The following is a 24,613-nucleotide window of genomic DNA, read 5'->3' as shown; positions in this document are numbered from 1 at the left end:
ATATGACCCGTGCGTCATTACGGGTCAGCATTCTAGTTTCCTTATTAACTTTCATAACTTATGTCTTTATACCGTTATTTATTTTAGATGAACTTAATCATTTTTTTTCAGAAGAAGATGAACTAAATATTTTGAAACTGTCCAAATAACAAATGACGGTCCTTGTGAGGTTAACTCAGTTGGTAGGGATAATGCATAATATATGTAAGATCTGGGGTTCAAAATCCGACCACCAAAAAAAAAAAAAAAACAAATGACATTAATGTTGAATCAAAATTTTAAAATTATAGTTTTCTGAAAAAGTTTTAAATTTATAGTGATTCGATGTGCATAGAGATAGAGAGTATGAAAATTTACGAGAAAGATGTGTTCTTTTTATAAAAAGTCATTTTTTTAATAATATTTTAATGAAAACAAGGAATGAATAGTGGGTGTAAGTTTTAATCAATAGTTAATACTCCATCCGTTTTAAAATAAGTGTCGCTTTAGCCAATTACACAAAGATTAAGGAATGAAATAAAATAATCATTAGGTATAACACTTTTAATAAAATGCCCAAGAAAAAGACAAAATTAAAGTTGCATTAAAAATTGTATGAATGAAAAGTTTGAGTATATATTGAGGGTAAAGTTGGGAGAAAAAAATTAAAGTTCTATTGGAAATGTAAAGTGACATTCATTTTGAAACAATTTTTTTTTGTTAAAGAGACACTCATTTTGAAATGGAGGGGGTACATTTTTGTTTGTGTGGTTTTCAATAGTCAAAAATAGCATTTCCAATATTTTTCAAACTTGGAGAGGCTAATCGATTGTCTGGATGCCGCCTCATACATCGTAAGAATATTCTTCATGACACGAGCCTGTGCCTCCCGGGCTTTAAAGAATAAGAAACAATCATTTGTAAACAAGAGATGGAAAATGGGAGATGCAACAAAACATGTGGAACTACTTGATATAACTCCATGCCCTTCTACATCTAAAATAAGGAAAGATAGACCTTCAACACCAAAATAAAGAGATACAGAGAGAGTAGATCACCTTGTCGGAGACCCTTACCTGGATTAATTAGACCCTCCTTGTTATTATTAATAGTACAAAATAGTCAACTGATTCAACACATAGAGTCATCCAATGAATCCATTTGTAGAAAAACCCATCTTACTCATTTCTTTATTTATTAACAATATAAAAAATCATAATATTTATAATCGCTAGCTTTCTAGTCAAATATAAATAAATTGGTCCAAAAAATCAAATATAAATAAATAAAATAATTTAAAATTAGATAAAACCGATATCATATTATATGTATTTCAGAAGAAAATATTGATAGATAAAATACATATATAAAATTAGAAAGAAAAAATATGATACAAAATTTGTTAAGTGTCTTCCTAGATTAGAATAAAAACCACAAATGACAAAAACAATTTAATTTTTGTGAATGTTGCACATGATGTAGACTAAGACTAAGAGATAAAGGAATTTCTGAAGAAAAAAAAAAAGCAACAACTCAAAAGAGAATACCAAACTCGTTCGAAGGATGAACCATCCCCGATTCCAAAATGAAGGTCCTCTACTGGAATTAGAGGTACCAAATGTGCGAATAAGCTTATAAATCATGGTCACTTTGATTAGGTGTAGTATGGTTAGAGCATTTGCCACCATTTCTCAGGGAGGATTTCTTTAGGAACCACTTTAGATTGCCTTTTTTTTTGTTTGCATTAGTCCTCTAGTTTATTATCGTTTTCCTTTTAGCTTTTTGAGGGTTTTGGTTTGACACCTCTTCCTGTATACACTTTTTCCCTTTTTTAATAATTATTTTACAAGTCATAGACATAGGATGTGGGTGTCAAGGAGGTACATACCCAATTGGAATGTCTATGATACCCCCTGATGCATGTCTTTTCACTTAGTTCATTGAAAAAAAAGGAGTTTAAGCGGGGAAAAAAGTATGGCATTGAAAGGGCGGATCTTATGTGTAAAAATTGAATTGTGGTCATATTAAGCAGTTTACATTTTTTGTTTATAATAAACACATCATCAAATAGTAAACGTGTATTTGTTTCTAAATAACAATATTCTCTAAACCTAATAGTAACTGATTATTCAATTTGTCACACTCGATCAATTGGGAAATTAAAATTAAAATGATGTATATAAATTATATTATTTACCATAGATACTTTTTTTTTGTTGACAAATTTATCATAGATACCCTCTTAAATATAAAAGTCATATCAAGTGTTCATCAATCTCTTAAATATTGTAATGAAATGCCAATACACTTATTTGATCTAAGATACGATTGCTGGAAAAAGTTGATCCTGACATATGAAAACTCAAACAATATCCATCACATGAGAATGTAGTATCTAGGAACTCTGCATAAATATTTGAAGTAAAAATGCAACTAACTGCAAAACTAATAATAAAACCCCATAAAGAGTTCTTGTAAAGATCACAAAATCAATCTTATTCATAAGCCCTTTCAAAATCAATCTTATTCATAAGAAAGCCATACTTACCTTTTTTGGTATGCATGTAGGGAACTAGCTCTTAAGCAATCAATGTATTTTCAACAATACCTATGTTAGGAATAAAACTACCTTGAATTAAGCAGACCAATGATATTTTCCAAGTGTGGCCTAATTCAACAAAACAAAACTTTTGACACAAGTTTAAGGAAAATTAACATTGACAAGACAAATCGAGCAAATTTACGAAAAACTTTTAGAATTACATATATAAGAACAATGAGAGTCTCAATCATCTTAGGAGCTATACTTCCAATAGTAAAAGCATCAAAAACCAATTTCTAAAAATTATCCCCAGATTGTAACAATAAAAGTTACAAATATAGATATTACACATTTCACCTTTCTAGTCAAGACTTGTAATAACTATGAATCATCAAGAGCTTGATTTAACTTGAGGGTTGATTTTAAGCTGGAGTCTTTGAAGAGTGCATAAACTATTGGATTGAAGTAGCTTTTTAAAGAATGTAGAATCTTCCTCTTTAAGAACCTCTTCATTGCCTCAAGTTTTGACTCTATAACATCAAGATTCTGAACACTTAAGACTACATCTGAAGTAATTGAGAAGCTGAAGACTAGGAACAAGATTTGAAGGAAGGTCAACCATAAAGTCAATGTTCTAATCAAAAGAGGAACTATAGTTTGCTTGTGTCGTCTCTTTCTCTCTTCTCTCTCTGTGTTTAAATTAATTTCGCTGTAGAACTCTGTTTCAAACTCTGATAAGAACTCAGCTTCTTATCGGACTCTGAGTTGTTTTTGATAAAGGTTTAGTTTTTTTTTTTAAAAACCCAACACAATTCAACCCCTCTTCTTGTGTTTTTTTTCACCATCATTAACAACAACATTAACGAGACTTAACTACGGGTTGTGTAGGTTTTAATCCAAGACACCCATTTTCTTTTCAATAAATTAATTGTTTAAGTATTGTCAGACAAAAAGCAAAAAAAAAACAATGCAAAAAAATATTGTCTTAAAAAAAATGAAATTTATATACATAATCAATGTAAAAACTTTGTTTTTTGTGCATCATCAATCAGTCATAAGTATTGGTTTATTTTTATTTTTTTGAAGGATGGTATTGGTTTATTAAAATGTTTAACTTTAATCATAACTAGATTTATAAAGTCACAATTATGAATGATTGTAATTTGACCACTGCATCAAATTTTTACAATAACTAATATAAAATTATATCTTAAAATGATAGTTTTGCCCGTGCACAACACATGAACCTATACCGAACAAGGTTAGCTTGGACTCATCTCCTTAATTTTTATATGGACTATGGAGTATTAATGAGAGAGTTAGTTTTGCTCTTGCATCAGCAATAAACCTATCAAAGTTAATATTCAAACAAGAGGGGAATTTCTTCAAGGTGTAAGTGTGCAATATGTGTCATTATGCATTCTATTTTAAATGGAACGTAAGCATACAAGACCAGAGAAATTGATGCAAACATATTTGCAATATTTGAAACATAAGAAACGACATGAAATGTTTACGTATATCAGAGCAACCATGATAATAACCAGTTTCCAAAGCAAACTATAATAAATAAGACATTGAATACATGATAGAAGTTTATAATAAATAATGTTTGTAACTCATATATGGCTAAAAGAGTTTACATTGAAGATTCGATAAAGCTCAAAAGGAAAGTACAATAAAATCAAATGGAAGACAATGGACACAATAAATACACTAAATGGAAGGAGTTATCTTGCTTCAATGAAAGCATGCCCACAACATGGCTTCAGCATAATATAAAGTTTGGGAAGCTGTCAACATATTCAATTGTGCATTGCGGGCTTGCGAATCAACTCATCATCAACTACACCATAATCAAGGCTGAACTCTCTTAATGGAGGGATGTTCTCCATCGCAAACAGCATAGTTTTAAGGTAAAATTGATTATTGCAATCATACACAACAAACTGAACCATCAGATTTGGCGTTGAGCTATGACTTATATAGCAAGCCACATTCCTCATTCTAGACACGTCCAGAGCAAAATTCAAAGGAAGAATTGATGGATACGAAGGAGGCGCATAACCATCTTGTATCAGAGATAAATTACCCCATTCCGTCCACCTCTTCGGAAAACGATTTGGATATATTAATGAATCACCACCCATAGTCATAATTTCTGCTTGCTCCCTTGTTAGAACAACGCCACTGTACTCGCATATAAACGTGCCAGCTTGAATAAGGTCGAATGACCTAACTCCCCAACCAGTTTCCAAAGATCTAAACACTTCCAATCTATGATTAAGCCCTTGTTGCGTGACACGGTTCCGACAATGAGGCAGACAGCTACAAGAAGGACCACATTCAAAAATGACCGGCTTTCCTTTCAAGAGAAACCCGCTTTGACTATAAGGAAAGCTGTTACCATTTTTCATGAAACAAATGCATCCTTCCCCACAACTGCCCACACATTTACAACCTGTCTCATTCCCCTTTGGATGAAACTCAAAGGCAAAAAAAGTAGCCCTAGGAAGATACTCAAAATACATAGGATCTTTACATTCATCAATATCATTAAAAAGCCTTATACCAACACGCTCCATCTTGTTGGAAATATCATGAGATATAACACACATAGGTTTATAACAAGAAGGATCTTGCTTACGCAAAAAAGCCTCCTTTAAAACTAAACTACCCATCTTAGCTTGACCATCAATCCTCGATAACATAAACTTAAAAACACCAAAACCATTTTTACCAACATCAAACCTGCAGCATTCAACAATCCTATACAAACCATCATAAACATAAACCTTACCTGAAGTCGAAGAAGTACCTTGGTACCTCACAGCACGAATGACCCTTACCTCAATCCCATAATGCATACTCCTCTCCATAGCAAGATCCCCACCTTCTATCTTCTGATGAAAAACCTGCCTCGGATTCTTATCCTGCCTACCATGACCCGAGAGAATAATAACATCACCTTCGTCAACATCACCCTCATCATACCCACCAGAAACAATCACACTAGTAGCAATCGGATCGCCAATTGAACTCATACTCCCAGGAAAATAATCGATCCCAGCTTGTGGTTCACCATGTAAACCAACCACACACAACTCCATCCTATACAAAAACACATCACCAATACAAATCCCGGGAATCGCGCCAACAATCCTCTTATCGCAATTCAGCCACAATCCTCGACTCCTCATCGTAGCAGAAGCTTTCAAATCACTTCTCACTCTCCTAACATTAAAATTTCCTTCTTCTTCTTCTTCTTCTTCTTCTTCTTCTGCCATGACCAAAACACGAACCGAATCAAACACCATCCTAGTCCTTCGAATAATGTTACGCCACTGACGCTTTTCCGGTAACTCTAGATCCATCATTCGAACAAGTGGGATCATCGCCATTCTTGGGGTGGTGGTAGTGGTGCTGGTGTTAGGTTGTTCCAGGTTTGGACTTAGATTTAGGTTTAGGTTGAGGTTTGGGTTTGGTAAAGAGAAACCAGGTGGTGCTGATGGAAAGGTTTGGTTTGAATTATGAGGATTCATGGTCAAAAAGGTTTGAGAAATTGGACAAAAAGGTTATAAGAAATGAAAATGGAAGAGATAGTGTGTGTATTATATATTGTTATACTTGTATGAAGTTTGTGATGTTCGGTTGGGTTAAGATATTTTTTTGTCTAAAGAATAAAATCTTTGTGTGTAAGGAAATTGTGAGCTGTGTGATTATGTCACTTTTATCTTAATTGTTTTTTCGGTTTCAAAACTTGTTGTACTTGTGCAATGAAGAGGATAATGATAATGATGCAGACCAGAATGATGATGATTTTTTTTGAAGGGAAATGTTATGATTTCTTAGTTTTTGGGTGGAAAATTTTAACTTCTTGAAAAAAATAGAGGAAATGAAGACAACTACGAATATTTTTATATGTTTTGAGGTGTATAAAAAAATATATTGACTTATTTAATGCCACATTTTTGTATTTATATATCTTAATTATAATGATGAAAGAAATTGAGAGGATCATAATCCACTCTATATTCAGACACAACCACATTTACATTTTATTTTATTTTTTTTCTTTTTTTTATTTGTTTAAGGTCTTTTTATGATTTTTTTTTAATTTGAATGAAAAACAAAAAGATGTGGATTTGATTTGTTCGGATTAATTTGAAAACATATTTGGTGATTTGTTCGTATCAATTAAAAAATATATATTTTTGGTCAAAGATAACAAGAAAATGTATTTTGACTGAATTAATTACATTTTTAAGAATAATTTTTAATTTATTAGTCAACTTTTTTTTTAGGGAAATTAATTAGAAAACTTTTACTTTTTGAAAATATTAGATATTAATATCGTTCGGATTTTCTTAAGGGTGAAGATCATGCATCTCATTTTCTTATTAACTTTTATATCTCATTTTCTCATACCGTCACTCATTTTATATGAACTAAATCATATCTTTGAAGGAAAAGATGAACTAAATCTTTTAAAATTAGTTCAAATAAAAAATGACATTTATGTTGAATAGTTTTAAATTCATAGTTTTCTAAAAAAGAAGTTTTAAATTTATAATGATTCGATGGTAATGGAGATGGGTAGTACAAAAATTTACGACAATACGATCAAGTCATAAAGGAAAGAGAAGAATGTGTTCTTTTTATAAAAATTCAACAAAATAAATTAATATTTGACTAAAAACAAGGAAGGGACGGTGGGTGTAAGTTGCAACTAGTAGTTAATACATGTTTGTTTGTGCAGTTGTCATTAGTAAAAAGTACTCCCTCCGTCCCTTAATATAACCCCCCATTGCATTTTTCACATTTCTTAAGAAATGTTGTCTGTGCAGTTAATGTGTTTGATTTATGTTACAATTTTACTAAACTACCCTCATTCCACTATTAATGGATTACCTCGGTTGTCTTTATTATACTTACATTAATTGTACTTTTTCAATGAAGATCAAGAACCACACCACCATATTTATGACAACGCCTCCTTTTTTTTTCTTTTCCATTTAGTGACCTCGTTCCACTTGCCAACTGCATTGGTACTAAAGTTAACTATTAAAATTCTGAAAATTTCACACTAAATGGCGCCAGTATTTTGAAAACTTGCTTCATCTCTCATTCTTCAAAACATAGAACAGTAGTACATGATCCAACTCACAAAATGAAACTCATGCATAAAACAAATTAAACAAAATCTGACTTAACTCAACACATAAAATAAAACTAAATTTAATTTCTTCTTTTCCCTTTCTTCAAAGCATAAGTCCAACTCAAAATAAAAGCATCAATAAAATCTATCAAGATAAATATTCAACATGCTCATCACCACTTTTTTGTATTCTTTTTCTTCATAGCTGTCATTTTCATACTCATATTCGGGGAACTTCTCAATGTGCACACCTTGGACTTCATTTTCTTCAGTTTGTTTGGATTGGACTTCATCTTCTTCAGCATGTACCATAGCAGCAACTTGTTGGACTACCTCTGATGCAACACTATCATAGGAATCTTCCACTACCTCCATTGTAATGTCAAAATCGTATGAATCTTGGACTACCTCCATTTGTGCCGTAGTACTAATATGGTTCTGATAATAACAATGGCTTCTCATTTTATACTACTCCTACCAAACTAGAGTAAGGTTATCAAGAGTCACTAGGGAGTAATTGTTACGGATGCATACAACCAAAGAGAGAATTAAACTCTTTTCTCTTCCTGGTGTTGTTTAATGAGATAATGTGAAAAGTCAATTTATTGTAATTTTAGAATTAGTAGTAGTATTAAATAAGGGTATATATGAAAAAAATAATTAATGCGTGTTGTAATTTAAAAAGGGGTTTACATTTAGGGACAAAAATAAAAACAAAAGGGTGGTTACATATAGGGACGGAGGGAGTAGCTTTTTCTATCGTTGTGCCAAGTTTTTCTTACTAAAAACGAGGAAGGGACAATGGGTGTAAGTTACAACTAGTAGTTAATACATATTTGTTTGTGCAGTTGTCATTAGTAAAAAGTAGCATTTTTCCAAGGTTTATCGACTGTGCCAAGTTTTTCTTACTTTGCATTTTCCAAGATTTATCGATTCTGCCAAATTTTTCTTACTTTACATTTTCCAAGGTTTTTATTTTTTTGTAAAGAAAATTAATTTTAATCGGACTCATGTGTGAGTATATCTAACTTCTTCATATATCTTAAACCAACACATGAATACAAGTTGTATTCACATTATTCATTCAATAAATGGCATATTCCTTTGGTATATTTCTTTTAAATTAAAAGATGCAAAACAAACAAGTATGACGACATATTTTAGCGGACATTAAACTCAATATCTTGAGCTTTACAACACTCACACATAATGCACACCTACATAATGTGCATCATCCACTTCCGCGAGGACATATCTTTATTTATTATTAAAAATAAAAAAATTATAATATTTGTAATCACTAGCTTTCTAATCAAAGATACAAAAAATTGGTAAAAAAAATCAAATACAAATAAATAAAATCATTCAAAATTAGATAAAATCGATATCATATTATATGTATTTAGGAAGAAAATGTGGATAGATAAAATACAAATATAAAATTAGAAAGAAAAAAATATGATACAAATTTTTTTAAATGTCTTCCTAGATTACAATAAAAACCACACATGACAAATGTAATTTAATTTTTGTGAATGTTGTACATGATTGAGATGAAGAAAAAAAGTATGGCATTGAAAGGATAAATCTTATGTATAAGAATTGAATTGTGGTCATATTTAACAATTTACAATTTGTTATTTATAATAAACACCTCATCAAATAGTAAATGTGTATTTTGTTTCAAAATAACATTCTAAACCTAATAGTACATGATTATTCAATCTGTGACACTTGACCAGTAGGGAAATTTAAATTAAAATGATGTATATAAATTGTCATTATGTTTTCATGTCGTGTGTAGCGGGAGAAAAATTGTTATGATGGAAGCGGCTTTTCTACTTTAATTAAGGCTCAACCGTTGGTTAATTGGTGCATTTGTGATGATTTTAACTTTATTCGATCGGTGGAATAAAGAAAAGGTAAATGTGTTATAATTCATTGTGATAATTGGGTACGTTTTACTAGTTTTATTGATTATATACATGTGTTAGTTTAATAGGATAATGTTCAGTCTGATTGAATGATGTGTGGGAGGAATTTTACTTGGTTTCGTGGTGATGGTTGTATGATGAGTAGGCCTAATCGATTTGTATTGTCTGAGGATTAGTGCTTAATGTGGCCAAATTGCATTCAAGCTGCTATGATTTGGGGGTTATCTGATCATTATCCTATTTTATTATCAATGGATGAGGTGAATTGGGGGCCTAGACCGATGCAAATGTTAAAATGTTCGGTGGATGTTGATTTTCTAGGTTATCAAGAGTTTGTGATTGATCGGTGACTGTCTTTTTAGGTGGATGGAAGAGGGTTTGTCGTGAAGGAGAAATTGAAATTTATTAAAAACAGTTTGAAGGTGTGGCATCAGAATCACACACAAAATTTAGATGGCAAAGTGAAAATTATGAAGGATCTTATTTCTTGTATTGATGGTAAAGGTGAAGACGACCCATTCGAGGATGATGAGGTATAATAACTTTGTACACTTTTTGCTAATTTATGTGAAACTGCAAAATTGACCTCTAGAATGCAATGGTGAAAATATCCTATTACATGGCTTTCAACAGGGGACGCTAATACTAAGTTCTTTCATGGGGTGATGCCATCGATAAAATCCTTAATTCTATCATTCAGTTATATGTTCTTGTGGGTGGTGTTAATAATATTTGTTAGGGTATATTCAATTATTTCTCAAATCATTTCAAGAATGTTGTGTTTGAAAGGCCAAGGGTGGATGGGTTACAGTTTAATTTTTTTTTCAAGAATCAGATACAAGAAAGCTAATTAAGCCTTTTCTTGAAGAGGAAGTCAAGTCAGCTGTGTGGGACTGTGATAATTTTAAGAGCATAGGTCTTGATGGTATTAACTTTGGCTTTGTTAAGGAATTTTGGCCAGAAATTAAAAATGATCTTATAAGGTTTATCTCAGAGTTTCATAGAAATGGTAAATTAACGAAGAACATTAAATGTACTTTTATTGTCTTGATATCCAAGGTTGAGAGTCCTCATCGGTTGAATGATTATCTTCATATTTATTTGGTGGAGCGTCTTTATAAGATTATGGCTAAAGTTTTGGCTAATCGCCTTCGGAATGTTATAGTGAGTGTAATATCAGACAACAATCAGATTTTATTAGTGGTCAACAAGTTGTTGACAATATTCTGATGGTAAATGAGGTTGTTGATGAAATGCGTAAGTCGAAGAAGGAATTGTTACTGTTCAAAGTTGATTTTGAGAAGACGCATGACTTAGATAATTGGGAGTATTTGAGCGCTCTAATGGACAAATGCAATTCCCCGTGTTATGGAGGAAGTGGATTATGGAGTGTATTTCTACGGCTAGGGTGTCCATGATTGTTAACAAATGTCTGCTATAAGAGTTTTAGTTGGAGTGAGGATTGAAGCTAGGTGATCTGTTATCTCTGTTTCTTTCTTAATTGTAGTAGAAGGGTTGCAAGCGTTGATGAACTCGGTAATAACAATTGGTTTGTTCACAAGATTTAAGGTTGAGAGTAATGCTCTAGTTGCTGTCTCGCATTTGCAATTTGTTGGTGATACCTTATTAATTGGTCGAAAATGTTGGGCTAATGTTTGACTATGAGAGAAGTCCTTATGTTGTTTGAAGTTATGTCAGGTTTAAAGGTTAATTTCCACAAAAGTATGTTAACAAGAGTGAATGTTACTAATGCTTGGTTGAATGAAGCAACATTAGTAAGAATTGTAAAACTTGTGTTTTACCCTTTACTTATATATTTGTCTTCCTATTGGTGGAGATCATAGGCAATTCCATTTTTGGTACTCATTACTTGACTGAATTCAGAGGTGTCTTGTGGGTTTGAAAAGTCGTCAATTATCCTTGGGTGGTCGATTGGTTTTGTTGAAATTTGTTCGTTATTATCTAGTTTACTTTATACATCTCCTTCAAGGCTCTCACAAGTATTGTATCTTCTATTGAATCTTTATTTAGATGATTTATTTGGAGGGGAGTCAAGAAATTAGGAAAATACCTAGGATTTCTTGGGAAACCATTTGTTTTTCTAAGAAAATGGAGGGTTTGGGGTGCATAATATATGGGAGTTTAATCTGTCACTTTCAGGAAAATGGTGTTGGAGAAGGATAGTTTGTGGTAAAGAGTTTGTGAAGGGCGATGGCGGGACTAATTACATCTGCTTAGGGTGGTTTGGTGGTTGGAGTAGGTTTGATAATAATTTGGTGTGGGAGGTGGGAAATGGGAATAAAACATTTTGTGTGTGTTTGTGGTTGTGGTGGTGGTGGTGGGGGGGATTGTTGTACAATTTTGATATCGTTGTTTTGAAGGTACATAAGGAAGATTTTTGGAGTTGGCGGTTGTTTAATTGTTGATAAAATATACAACGTCATTACTTTTTATCTTTGCTTTGGAATTGTTTTGTTGTTAAATATAATTGGCGAGACACAACATTTTACAATCCAACATAAATGTTTGTGTCTCTGGATGTGGTGAGGAATCATTTGACCATTTGTTCTTGGGATGCTCGAATTTTGGAGGATTATCGGGTATTGTTTTGCAATGGCTTGGTCTTTAACCCATGAAACTTAGAGTTTTGGTTGATCATGTCATTAGTTTTAGTGCGCTTTGCAGCTTTTCAAGAAAAAGGAGGATGTTTATGCATATGATATGGCTAGATACGGTTTGGGTAATTGGGGTGAGAGTAATCATCTTTGTTTCCATCACAAGGAAGAACTCTTGTCTAAGATTAGTAACTGTATTAAGGCTATTACTTTACGGTGGATGAAAGTCGGGAAATCAGGTTTTGATTTTGATATTCATAATTGGTGGATTAATTTGTTGTCTTGTAACAGTTAATTTGCAGTTAGTTTATGTTTTCGTGTGGTGTGGTGTTTCGGGATTGTATATTGTGTTCGAATTTTTTGGTTTCTCTGTAAGCACTCCTTGTGCATGGGGAAATTGGGTGATCAATACATGAGTTCATTTTTCCTGTTCAAAAAAAAAAATGTTAGTGTATAAATTATAGTATTTACCATAGATACTTTTTTTTGACAAAATTTATCATGGATACTTATTAATTGTATATAAATAAAGTAGCATTAGCAATTCATTTCGTATCCCTCTTAAACTATAAAAGTCATATTGCCGGTGTTCGTCGATCTCTTGAATATCCATCACATGAGAATTATCTAGGAACCCTGCATAAATATTATCTAAAACCAACTGATATTTACCCTCGGGTTTGGTCATAAAACTCAACTTAACCAACAATATGTTGATTTGATGGTGAAGGTACCTAAACTAGATGGTTCCAAACAAGCTTGCCACTAGAGTCATTTTTAATATAGATAATCTCAATTTCCATTATAGTGCCATGAGAGACGGGTATTGAACTACTCCCTCCATCTCAAATTATATGTCGCTTTACCATAAGTGGATTACGTATTGTTGAGTTTTGGAGTGCATTTAAGTTACTATTAAAAGAAAATTCTCATGAATTTTGTTTTAATACAAGATATATATTTTTTCTTAGGAAAGAAAATTAATGCACTACATTGAAAACCAAACAAGAAATACAATATGAAACTTGATAAAATATTTGTGTTTTGTCAATGACAAGTTCACTCGTGTAATGAAATAAGCAAACACAATCCTCTTGTGAAAAGATTATGTCTTGTGACTATAAGATATTTGTAGATTATGAGAAGTATACATACCAAAGGAAATAGTTTTAAAAGGAAAATATTTAGATATGCCCTTATATTACGAAGGATAAATGTTTGTCTAATATCACAATGAATAAGAATAATCTTTAGTTATTTGATCTTTTGTTAGGGCTTATAGTGTATTTCCATAAAGGTTGTTAGTTGGAGTTAGTATGAGAAGTTCTTTGTTGTAGAAAGTGTCCTTTGTGCATAATTGTAGATGTCAAAAATTATTGTTTAAGTATTTTGATCTTCTGATTGCATGCAATCCAAGAAGAAGCTCATCTTGTCTCCCTTAATAAAGAAAAAAGTTTATCTGCTTCGAAATATTGTAACTTATATATGGTTGACCAACTTGTACTACTCAAAACTAGCTTATCTACATTGTTTGTCTATTTTCTTTGTTTTTACAAGGTTCCTTCAAGTATTGTTTCTCAAATTGAATATTTGTTTGGAGTATTTTATGGGGGGCGGGTAGTGATGAGGTGAATTGTTTGAATATCAAGTAACAAGGTTTGTCTAGATCGTTAAAAAGGTGCCTTAGAAGTTCATAGTGTTCGTAAATTTAATCTTGCTTTGTTTCATGAGTGGTTTTGGAGGTTAAAAAAATAGGGTTTGTCTCTATAAATATTCAGAATTTTGATATTAGTCTCTACAAATAAAAATCACACTTTTTATTTGTCTTTTTTTTTTAATGTCACGTCATTTAAGATATTGTCACATCATCAAATTGATGGTCAAAATTATAGTTTGGTCAAAATTTATATAACGGAGAAGGAGGACCAAAACTATGGTTTTATCAAAATGAGGCAGGACTGAAATTGCATTTGAGCCTAACATAATTTAGGAGACTAACAAAATATTTCTCACTTATAAATTAGGGAACTTCTAAGGTACACCTAACAAAATGAGGTGTACCGGTACTCTTCCTTTATAAATTGATAAGTGAACGATTATTTTATGAAATAAAAAGCGATTTATCAATGTTTATATTTTAAGAACACCATTTTATAATAAAAAAACATCATTTCATTGTTTATAAAAATCATATTAAATTTTTAACATTTTCTCATAAAAAATAATCAATATTCTTTATCATCAGGAATAAAAATTCAAAAAAATTAATTTTTATTTTGTCGACGCTTTTGGTAAATAAGATTTAATTTTGATAATTTTTAATTAGAAAAAATAATTCTTTTTCTTCAAAAATCAACTCATTTAATTATTATTTTAACAAATTGGTGGACCGATACACTCAAATTTTTTAGTGTACCATAGAATTTTCCTATAAATTATACATGGAATTCATATTTTGTACAAATATTTGCCAATGATATTTAAAAAAGAAAGTACTACAAATACATTCTTACTCTCCCAACTACTTTTGTACAAATATTTGTTAATGATATTTAAAAAAGTCAGGATTGAGATCTTTATTTTTATTTTTTGAAGGATTAAGATCTTTATTATTTCTAATATTTTGACAAACTTTTAGTTTATCATTTTTTTGTCCAAGTAGTTTAGTAGTTATAGTTCACCTTTAAAGTGAATAAATGAGGTGTACGAAATTCGAACCCCAACCTATATGTATATTATGTATTGTTTCTACTAATCGAGGAAAGTTTACGCGTACCAGTCTATCATTATATTTATATTTAATAACGACTACTACTATTTGCCCTAAACAAGTTAAAACTTAAAACGAGACAGCAAACGGTAGCTACGTATGTGTTTTTCAATAAGATAAAGTAGAGCGAAAACATCTTTCAAACTTGGTTCCTGTCTTGTTCGAAAATAATTATACATTTTCATTGATGTGCTTTCTTCATCTTTTTTCTATTGCTTCTCCTCATAAAAACAACACCCCTTTTCTTTTCATTCTCATCTCACACTTTCTCTTTTGATTCTCACACCTTCATCATTTATTCAGGTTCATACTTTTATTCCCATCTTCATTAATGAATGGCTTGTTTTCAATATATGAATGTGGAAAGAAAAGAGTTTTGCTATATATATTTGAGTCATGGTGAAAAATGGGTATCTTAAAAGTTTTTTTTTTTTTTTTTGAGTTTGAGAGGAATATTTTTGCGATGAAAAAACATGCTCGTAGAAGTTCTTACACATGAATTCTCAAAGCTCTTAAACATGTTGGATTTTTATTTTAAGTCCTAGGATTAAGTTGGAATATTTGTATGTTACTCCCTATGGTCCTATTATAAGAAAAAATTCACGTTTTTCTTATAATAGAGACTGGAGGGAGTAATTAACAACGAGAAATGGCTGGTCTCGATATAGAATAAATTGAGTGTTTTTGTTGGTATTATTACCAGCGTTGCCAATGTTTAGGCACTTTAGCGGCTATTTAACAACCTTTTGTACCAGCGTATCACACAACAATATCGATTTGTTAAAATTCTGTGGCGCCTCTATAGCCGCTATTTGACAACACTGGTTATGAGTGATGTTTATCATAATTTTGTTGTGGTTGAATATTTTTTTCATTTGGAAGGCTTGTGTTCGAGTAGTTGACTGAAAATTGATGACCCTTTAAATTGATGATTAGGATAAATGGGGAGGATCAAACCTCAAGCTCTGCTGCAACAAAGCAAAAGGAAGAAGGGCCGTTATCACATGAGTCCAATAAATATTGTATTTTACACATTGACTCTTGTCATATTTGTGTTTTTTCTCTTTGCTACATTCAAATATTGGTCTAATAGGTCAGTAAATTGAATGTGAAAGCTGATTCATAGTGATAAATGATATGATATATGCAATACATTCTTTGTTTCCTATTTTCTCATAGAATGAATTCAGAAGTGCATCATCTGTAATCTAATAATTTATAATTTTTTCTGCATTCAGGACAAGATTTCAACCAGAGAACCACACATCAGTCTTTGAGGTATATTATTAGTATGTTTTATTTTTTCCATTGAGATAGAGTTGCTTGAATAGACTATTATTTTCTTTAGGTCCTTGATTAATACAATTACTTGTAGATATTTCTTACACAAACTACTTTTCTGTAGGATGAAAATCCTTCTGTGGAATCCAAGAAATTGGATCTACCTGGATATGCTGTAAGTTTTTCATTCGCCAAGCTGCAGTAAAATTAGTTTTTCGCTATGTTTAGAATGCTCAACAATTAAAATTAGTTTTTATATTTCATAAAATGGCTACTCACTTGTTCCATATCTCAGGTTTTAAGAACCTCTAAAGGTTCTATAATAATAGAACTTTACAAGGAAAGTGTTCCTGAAGTTGTCGACGAATTCATTGACTTATGGTGAGTACTTCATTCGTTTTCCCTTTAGAACTGTCTTCAGGGTTTGTTTGTCGCAATTTTTTTTATTGTTTTTAGGCCGTTCGTTTTGGTTGTGTTATGATTTTATTTGGAGAACATTAAAGGGAAAAGTTGATTTTTTTGCTATGGATGATTAGAGTATTCCAAATTAGTATTTACGCCACTTTTGTAGTTTCTGAACTCTTGAATATTAGAAGTACTTCGCGCTAACTCGTTATGAAACTCATTCTTTCTGAACACTTTTGTATGAAACAGACTTGGTATCTGGAATTTATAGCACTCACACATACTGCGTACCAACTACGTGCATTAGACCCCGTTGGTTCCTTGGTTTATTTCTTAAATTTAAACACAGTTTATTCTTATGATTAGGTCTTTTTAGAAGACGAATTTTCGGCCTTTAAGCCTAGTCACTAGTTTTTACTGGTTTTTGTGTGTAGTATTTGTCCACTCCATTTGTGTAAGTAAACTTCCAGCCTTAACTAAACTTGTTTTTACAGTCAAAAGGGGCACTTCAAAGGGATTCTTTTTCACCAAGTAATTAAGCACTATGTGATTCAGGCAAGTCGTAACAAAGGGTCGGGATCTACTGAAGATTGGAACCAGAGAGGGAAGAAATATACAAGGTTTTCTTATTCTTAATTTCACACAACTTGATGTTTATGATATCCTTAGACCATTATAGTAATAATCTGCCCACAAGTTGCATAATTTTTCTGATTACTTAATATCGTGATGATTAATTATAGTATGAAACACGATGCATTCATGCTCGGAACTTCTAAGGATAAATACTTCAATAAAGGATTTGATCTTTTCATCACAACTGCACCAATACCAGATCTAAATGAGAAACTTACTGTTTTTGGCCGGGTCGTAAAGGGAGAGGACGTAGTTCAGGTAACTGATTTTTTTTTTTTTTTTTTTTTTATCTGTTATGTGTTTTGTGCTTAATTTTGTTAACATTCCCTATTGTTACTTATTCTATAATTTTTAGGTAACTTTGTGATGTAATTATATAAAAAAAAATTGACAAATTATCGTTTCTTATGCGCAAACCTTCTGATCAAAATCAAAACGGGTTGCATGATTACAGTTAATATTGATAGTTTCACAATCAATCTTATCCAGGAAATTGAAGAAGTGGATACAGATGAACATTATCAACCAAAAATTTCTATTGGGATAATTGATGTGGATCTTAGACAAATGATGTGAAGGTTCTCTGTCTGAACCAATGGCGCAACGATTCCTCAAAATTCTTTTAATGATATCCTATTTTGGTACTTTAGCTACATGTTCCACAGAGATGATGAACCTCAAGGATTTTACCTTCATTTGGTAAATTATGAGCTTTGACGCAGTTTTAGCTACATGTTTCAATTGCACATGTAGGGTTTATGGATTCTGCTTTTTCCACCTTTCTGTCTTATTGTTTGGTCTTCTGATGTGGCGCATATAGGAAGGTTTCTTGTGGGTTTGGTGATATCTCATTTTGATATTTATTTTGCATTACACTTCATTTGTAACACAAAGGGGGTATGCAGTTCTTGTATATTGTAGGATACGCCAAAGTGATTGTCGAATAAGTTATGAAACTAGATCAGCACTAACAATAGGAGATAAGAGGGAAAAAGGTATACAATAATGTTGTAATCTTGAAAATAAACAATAATGAAATAGGTAACAAGAAGATAATGTTCCAAAGGTTAGTATATATTGTTACATAGAAAGAAAAAAGAGGGAGGTTGGTTGATCAGGCAAACATAAATGGGGAATAAATAAAGTACATGCATGTTGTGAATCAGCACTGATAAAAATAAACAAACTCGTATGTACAACATAGTTTTGCAGGTCACTTCCAGATCTTGACAAACTTGTCATGACTAGCTGAAGCAACATAACCGTTTACAGTTGAAACGGCTAGACTCCAGAGCAGTAATAAGACCGTCGTGAGCAGGCAGTGTCATTGCCTTGTTCTCCGTCATGTTGCAGAACTCCAATGACTGCAGCTCATTGTAGGAATGGCGTTATCTGTATTTATGTTGAAAAGTTCCCTTCAAATGATTTTAGCTAAAATTAAATGCACTCAAAATCCAACCAAAATAGAGTGAATTTCTAAATACACAATTTATACGCAAAAGGATTTCAAGATCAAGGAAGTTACTACATTATAAGTTTCACTTATAAATCAAATCTAAGAAAAATTGTGATTCCAAACATAACTCAAAAGGAAAGGACATTTTAAGAAAAATCAAGACTTGCCTTGTACCGCCAATGATCAGCAATGGCGAATATATTGGATGGAAAACGCACGAGTGAAACTTATTTCCATTATAGCTAAGCTCATGAACAAATTCCCCTTCATTTCCAGATACAATAGTCCAAACCCTGACAGAGTCCTCGCTGACTGATGCCAGGAACTCACCAGAGTAGTGAGGTACATAACATGACAGATGAAGTGAACGGCAAAATAGATTGTAAACAACATTTTTTTTTTTCCATTCTCCAAAGACAATCATGAAGTTGTATTTTTTTTCTACTAAGGCTATATTATTTTTCAAATCAAAGTGTATAAGTCTACAAAGTATATACAACGCATATCCGGAGGCCGGGGAAAAGGAGAAAAATGCATTAATATCGTAGTGTCAAAAACTATAAATTACCGCCAAATAATTTGGCAGCGTTACACTGCTCAATAACTTTGAACCGGATGCATATTTTACAAAACTCGCTGTTTGATTGAAAGTCCATATCATAGAGATAATAATCAAGTGGGGTTTATCACTAAATGATAATCAACAATCAATTTAATTAAATTGGTTTCTGATGTTAACCAGATAGAATGAAGAATGTTTCAGACTCGAGACGAAATGCATATTTAATTGAAAGAATTTGTCCTACATTCAACAAAGAGACTTTAAACTTCTATAGTTAACCAACCTTAAGTAAATATCGACATGCTTGTATCTCGACATCAAGTATAGAGACAACCTTCTTTGAAGCTGCAGCAAGGTATCTCCCTAGCCGAGGTTGAAATCTTATCTGTACAGTTCCAGTGCCACCCTAATTCGTAAATAAGAAAATTGTCAGTTTTGGCAAACTACTAAAATAGACAATTGTAAATAAAGTAAGATAAGGCTGAAGTACACCTTTGATACGCTAGTACAACTGCCATTTTTAAGACTCCAATATCTTTCTCACCGTCAAATCATAAGCTATTGTCGAATAACAGAAAAGAAAAACACAGTCATTTCATGCATTCCTTCACAATGACATTCTTTGATTTTGAATCACTTAGAACCAAACCAAAATGTGAGGAAGCTTTCAGTTGTTTTACTATATGCACAGAAGACCAACAATTACTTGTTTTTAACTTTGTCGCTTTATGTTTAAACTTGTGATTTGTTAGAAATGTAAAAATGCATAGAAAGGATCAAGGCACTTTTTTTAACTTGAGTACAACTACTATATGAAATTAGCCTAACTTGTGAGTAGAGAGTATTTGATAACCCCTCTAAACCAAAATTGTAGAATCTACATCGGTTTTGTACTGCCAGATTAGCTAGGCAAGCTTCATGCACCAAACGAAAATGCTTTGTTTTCCAAATACAGTGCATAACTGATCCATCAAGCAAATTATGATTTTTTTCTTGAACATAGAACCCAGAACTTTCATTAAAATATGTTCATTGTCTTAGGATAGAGGAGCAATCGTTTAAAGTAAGGTTTTGTTCAAGTTTGGGAGAGAGAGGAGGCTTACTTGTAGGTCAAGTAACAGGGTGATTTTTTAAATACTACCTTGACAACAATAGAGAATGAAAAGAAAAAACATTGGAAAAACAGTAGAAAAAGAAGAAAATAGAATAAGTTATCAAGAATAGTCTGTAACAGTGTGTATATCACAAAGGGTTTGTAAAATCAAAATACGTGATTTGTGAATAGTTTTGTTTCTTGTAAATATCAAATGTGCGAATGCTCCTCTATACTAAGGCCAATTTGATTCAAACGCTCATACACATGACATTTCTTTTGTAACCAGACCCCATTACAACCCTTAAAAGACCATAGTGATGTACGCTCCTCTATGCTTTTAGATGAATGCATAACTTGATCAGGATGTTAGCACGATTGTCGGATACGAGTTCAAGTCCACACATGTTCTTCATATTTCATTATCTACTTACAAAAAAGTGTGTCATGTGTGATTCATTATTAATTTTGTTACTGACTTGGAATGTATGAAATGAATTTCGTGTTTTGAATAAAGTTCACATTCATGGCCTGATTCTAGGTTAGGGGTAAACATAAGACTTGCTTGTACAATTCACTTTTGAATCATGCATTATAAAGTGTTCTTTTAAAACTGATTGATTCACTAAGAAACTATGTAAATAATTTCTCACATTCAATCAAATATCGTTTTGAGGACTTTTATTTTAGGACAAAAAAAGTTCTAAGTTGTGGAGAGTTGTTAATTTTTCATAGCACTTACCGACCTGTTTTGCAAGTGATTCAGTATAACCCCCCCCCCCCCCCAACTTGATATAAATATCGTTTATATTCATAAACTGCGAGTAAAAGAAGGCAAGCACACATGCCAAAAGCCAAGTCAGAGCATCTCAAAGAGAGCTTCACATGGTGAAAGCAATCCAAAACAGAGAGTTCCAAAAGGAAAAGCCAGAGACATTTCGCTAGGCGAGATTTGGTCCGTTAAGAGAACTAAATCGGTTCAAGAAAATATCTGAAGTCAACTGGTTTTTCCCTCCTTTGAAGAAAACTCGATTTGCGAGGCGAGCTTGACTTTGCCTAGCGAATTTAGGATTTCAAAATCTCTATAAATAGAGGTGTGGGTCATTTATGTGAATACGAACCATTGTAAAATTGAACCAAATAGAGAGAGGGGGCAGAGGGAGGAGTCACCATTGGAGGGCTAAGAAGCTTGGAGATAAGCTTGTTGATGCTTTCTTAACATCTTTAAACTCTCGTGTTTGTTATGATTTTCATGGGTAATTAAACTCTCTTGTGTTGGAATTTGATGTAAATAACTAGGAATCTATATACTTCTCTTAATTTGATTGGTTGTGTATGATTTACGCATTCAATATGATTTTAGTTTAAATCCATTCTTAATGCTTTGTCGACGATGTAGTGTTCCGCAATTGATCTTTTAATTCAGTCAGAGCCTAGTAAGCCTGACTATCTAAAGGATATGGTTTAAATTATATATAAGTGCTATCCGCTGAGAGATCCCCAGGTAGGTATATATTCATGCATAACTTTTCGAGTTTGTTAACCTTAGTAGGAGACGTATGTTGAAGGATATGTGGAGTTATATCTGAAGCATAAAAAATATATAATCGGTTAAGAGGAAATATACGGGGAATAATTATTGAAATTCAATCCCAACACAACTTTATCTATTTTATTTCAGTTTACTTTGAATCAAGTCTCTAAAACACTTTTATAAACACTCGTTCATAAAATATGTGTTACAAACTTAAATCGAGCTAAGTGCGGTCTTTGTGGATTCAATATTTTATTTTTTTGATAAAAAATCGGCATACTTACCACTATGTTTAGAAAATATGAAATTTGTCTTGTCCTTTTTATATGTATGCTTCCTTCCCGTCTTCAAGGCTCCCACATTTATTATCTCCTATATTGAATCTCAAAAAAAAAAAAAAGGAGGGTGGTGGCGGTAAGGATTTCAAGATAATTCAGTGGGTCGATTGAGATACTATTTGTCTGGATAAAGAGAAATGAGGGTTTGAGATTTGGAGGTTGAAAGAATTTCATTTGGCTTTGCTTGGTAATTTGTGGTGGAAGTTGTATGTGGAAAACGGATGTCTGTCTGTGGTATAAGGTATTGATTGCGCGTTATGATGAGGAAGGGAGGCGTATTAGGGATGGTGGGAACTAATATGTAATGGGTTATCTACATTAGTTTAGTGAGACCCTTGATGGGAGAAAGGACCCTTACATGTTAGGTTCAAACGTCTTTTTGACTTATTATAAAACAAACTTTTGATGGTTCATGACATGAATTTATTGAGTTGGGGGGGGGGGGGGGGGGGTGGAAATGGAGGCAATGGTTGCTAACTTGGAAAGAAAAGTGTTGCGAGCTGTTAAATTATATTGTTTCGCAAGATGGAACAGGGACCGACGGTTTTGGTTTTGGAGCCAACTAAAGGTTACACGGTTAGTGGAGTTTACAATATGTTGTAACCATGGAGCCTGGTGGTCGTTCTGAAGTTACAAACATTATCTAGAATAAAGCTATTCTGTTGAAAGTAACTCTTTTGGCTTGACGGTTGATTCGTAATTGAATCCTTATTAAGGATAACTTGTTTCATCTAGGTATTATTACAGTTAGTTCTCAACTGTGTGTAAATGGTTGTGGAAGAAATGAAAATGTTGATCATATATTTTTGGGATGTGATTTCTTTGGTAGAATTTGATCGTTGGTGTCGCACTGGTTAGGCATTGTTTCGGTCAATTTAGTGCGCCTATCTAATCACATAATCCAATTCGGTCATTTAGATCAATTTTCAAAAAGTGTGTGCTCGTCATTACATCTCATTTGATTATTTTGTGTTTGTGTGGTTTTGAAGAAAAGAAATTATCACATCATTTGGCACAAGGAAAATCTATACAATTTTTTGTTGACAAAGTAAATTTGCTTTTTTATTGGTGGTTGAAGGCGAAAAATACTAATTTTAATTTTTTACTTTCATTTTTGGCAACTTAAACCCCTTTATGTTTGGGAGTGGTCACTTAATTCTTTCGCTTGTTGCTTATTGTCGCTTTTCTTTTGTTGCTCCAAGGGATCAAACTTGATGTGAGTTTTATTCTGACACTTGTTGTGTCGGGTAGAACTTTGTGGTTAGTATATATCATTTTGACCCTTTCAAAAAAATAATGTCAACAATGTAGTACAATTTTTTTTTCCAAATTATTTATTCCAAAAGTTCAATTTTTTGTCTACACTTTTTTCAAATGAATTTTCTGGCAAAGTAAACAGGTTTAAGGTCTTGGCGGCCCGATATGGTATGTCGGGGATGCGCTTGCAGCAGGGAGGGCATGCTTGGTCTTCATGGTGGAAGGAGGTGGGGCGCATCCATAATGGAATGGGAGAGGGGTATAGGTGGTTTGCGGATAATGTGTGGAAGGTGGGTAATGGTGTTAATACTCTTTTTCAGACAGATAGGCGGGTGGGGGAGGTGCCTTTGTGTGAGAGATTTGATCGTCTTTACCTCTTGTCTGATTTGGTCATACTCTACACAAGGTTCTCGTGCTTGCCGAAATTTTCTGCAATTACTTTGGTTTGCACTAGTGTGGGTCTTTTGGACAAAAAGAAATAACAAGCTCTTTAAATTAAAAGAAAGGTCAATTATGCAATTGTTAGATAAAGTACAATTGATTTTTTTTGGTGGCTGAAGGCAAGCCCCGTTTGGATTGAGCTTATTTTAAACTTATGAAAAATTGCTTATGCAAATAGATAAACTTTTATATTAATCTATAAGTTTTCATTAACGAAAATTTTATCTTTTTATAAGTTGTTTTTTCATAAACTACCTTAAAAATTTTATGAATAACAAATAAAAAGTGTATTTACTTACATAAAATATTAATCACATAAAGACTAAAACTGAAATTCTGAATATTTATAAGAATTATTTACTTAGTTAATACATAAAATACTAAAATAGTTTTTTTTTAAGAGATAATACATAAAATAGTTATTATTAGGAATATTTTTACATAAAATAGTTTTTTTTGTTTGAGATTTTTACATAAAATAGTTTTATAAGAAAAGCAATAATAATCTAATCAAATTTCTTAACCCTACAACATCTAAACTAAAAAGGAAAGTAGGGAGGGAGTAAAAGAAATTGGGTAGTATAGTTAGCAAAGTATTAAATAGTTTCTCAT

At 32.3% G+C, this 24,613-nt stretch overlaps 2 protein-coding genes across 2 annotated transcripts; one reads left to right on the top strand and one right to left on the bottom strand.

Moving 5' to 3' along the window:
• Window positions 1-4,145: 4,145 nt before the first annotated feature.
• On the bottom strand, window positions 4,146-6,063 carry LOC25482706 (histone-lysine N-methyltransferase family member SUVH9). The gene has a single exon (XM_013611297.2). It carries the CDS (start codon window positions 6,061-6,063, stop codon window positions 4,327-4,329), a length of 1,737 nt encoding a protein of 578 aa, XP_013466751.1. The 3' UTR covers window positions 4,146-4,326.
• Window positions 6,064-15,200: 9,137 nt separating this feature from the next.
• LOC25482703 (peptidyl-prolyl cis-trans isomerase CYP21-4) lies at window positions 15,201-18,385 on the top strand. Its single transcript, XM_013611294.3, has 8 exons — window positions 15,201-15,301; window positions 15,935-16,091; window positions 16,237-16,276; window positions 16,404-16,454; window positions 16,575-16,660; window positions 17,179-17,304; window positions 17,428-17,578; window positions 17,810-18,385. The coding sequence occupies exons 2-8, from the start codon at window positions 15,940-15,942 to the stop codon at window positions 17,894-17,896; spliced, it is 693 nt and encodes a 230-aa protein (XP_013466748.1). The 5' UTR covers window positions 15,201-15,301; window positions 15,935-15,939; the 3' UTR covers window positions 17,897-18,385.
• Window positions 18,386-24,613: the final 6,228 nt, after the last annotated feature.

This window comes from Medicago truncatula, chromosome 1, assembly GCF_003473485.1.
Source record: "Medicago truncatula cultivar Jemalong A17 chromosome 1, MtrunA17r5.0-ANR, whole genome shotgun sequence".
Taxonomy (NCBI): domain Eukaryota; kingdom Viridiplantae; phylum Streptophyta; class Magnoliopsida; order Fabales; family Fabaceae; genus Medicago; species Medicago truncatula.
Note: the sequence above shows the minus strand (reverse complement) of the source record. Positions and strands in the feature narration are given on the sequence as shown.

Bases quoted from the DNA above. Each gene is read 5' to 3' on its own strand.
- LOC25482706 (XM_013611297.2), bottom strand. From the start codon at position 6,063: ATGAATCCTCATAATTCAAACCAAACCTTTCCATCAGCACCACCTGGT.
- LOC25482703 (XM_013611294.3), top strand. From the start codon at position 15,940: ATGGGGAGGATCAAACCTCAAGCTCTGCTGCAACAAAGCAAAAGGAAG. The intron at 16,661-17,178 runs GTGAGTACTTCA...TTGTTTTTACAG, and splicing joins GACGAATTCATTGACTTATG to TCAAAAGGGGCACTTCAAAG. The intron at 17,305-17,427 runs GTTTTCTTATTC...GATTAATTATAG, and splicing joins AGAGGGAAGAAATATACAAG to TATGAAACACGATGCATTCA.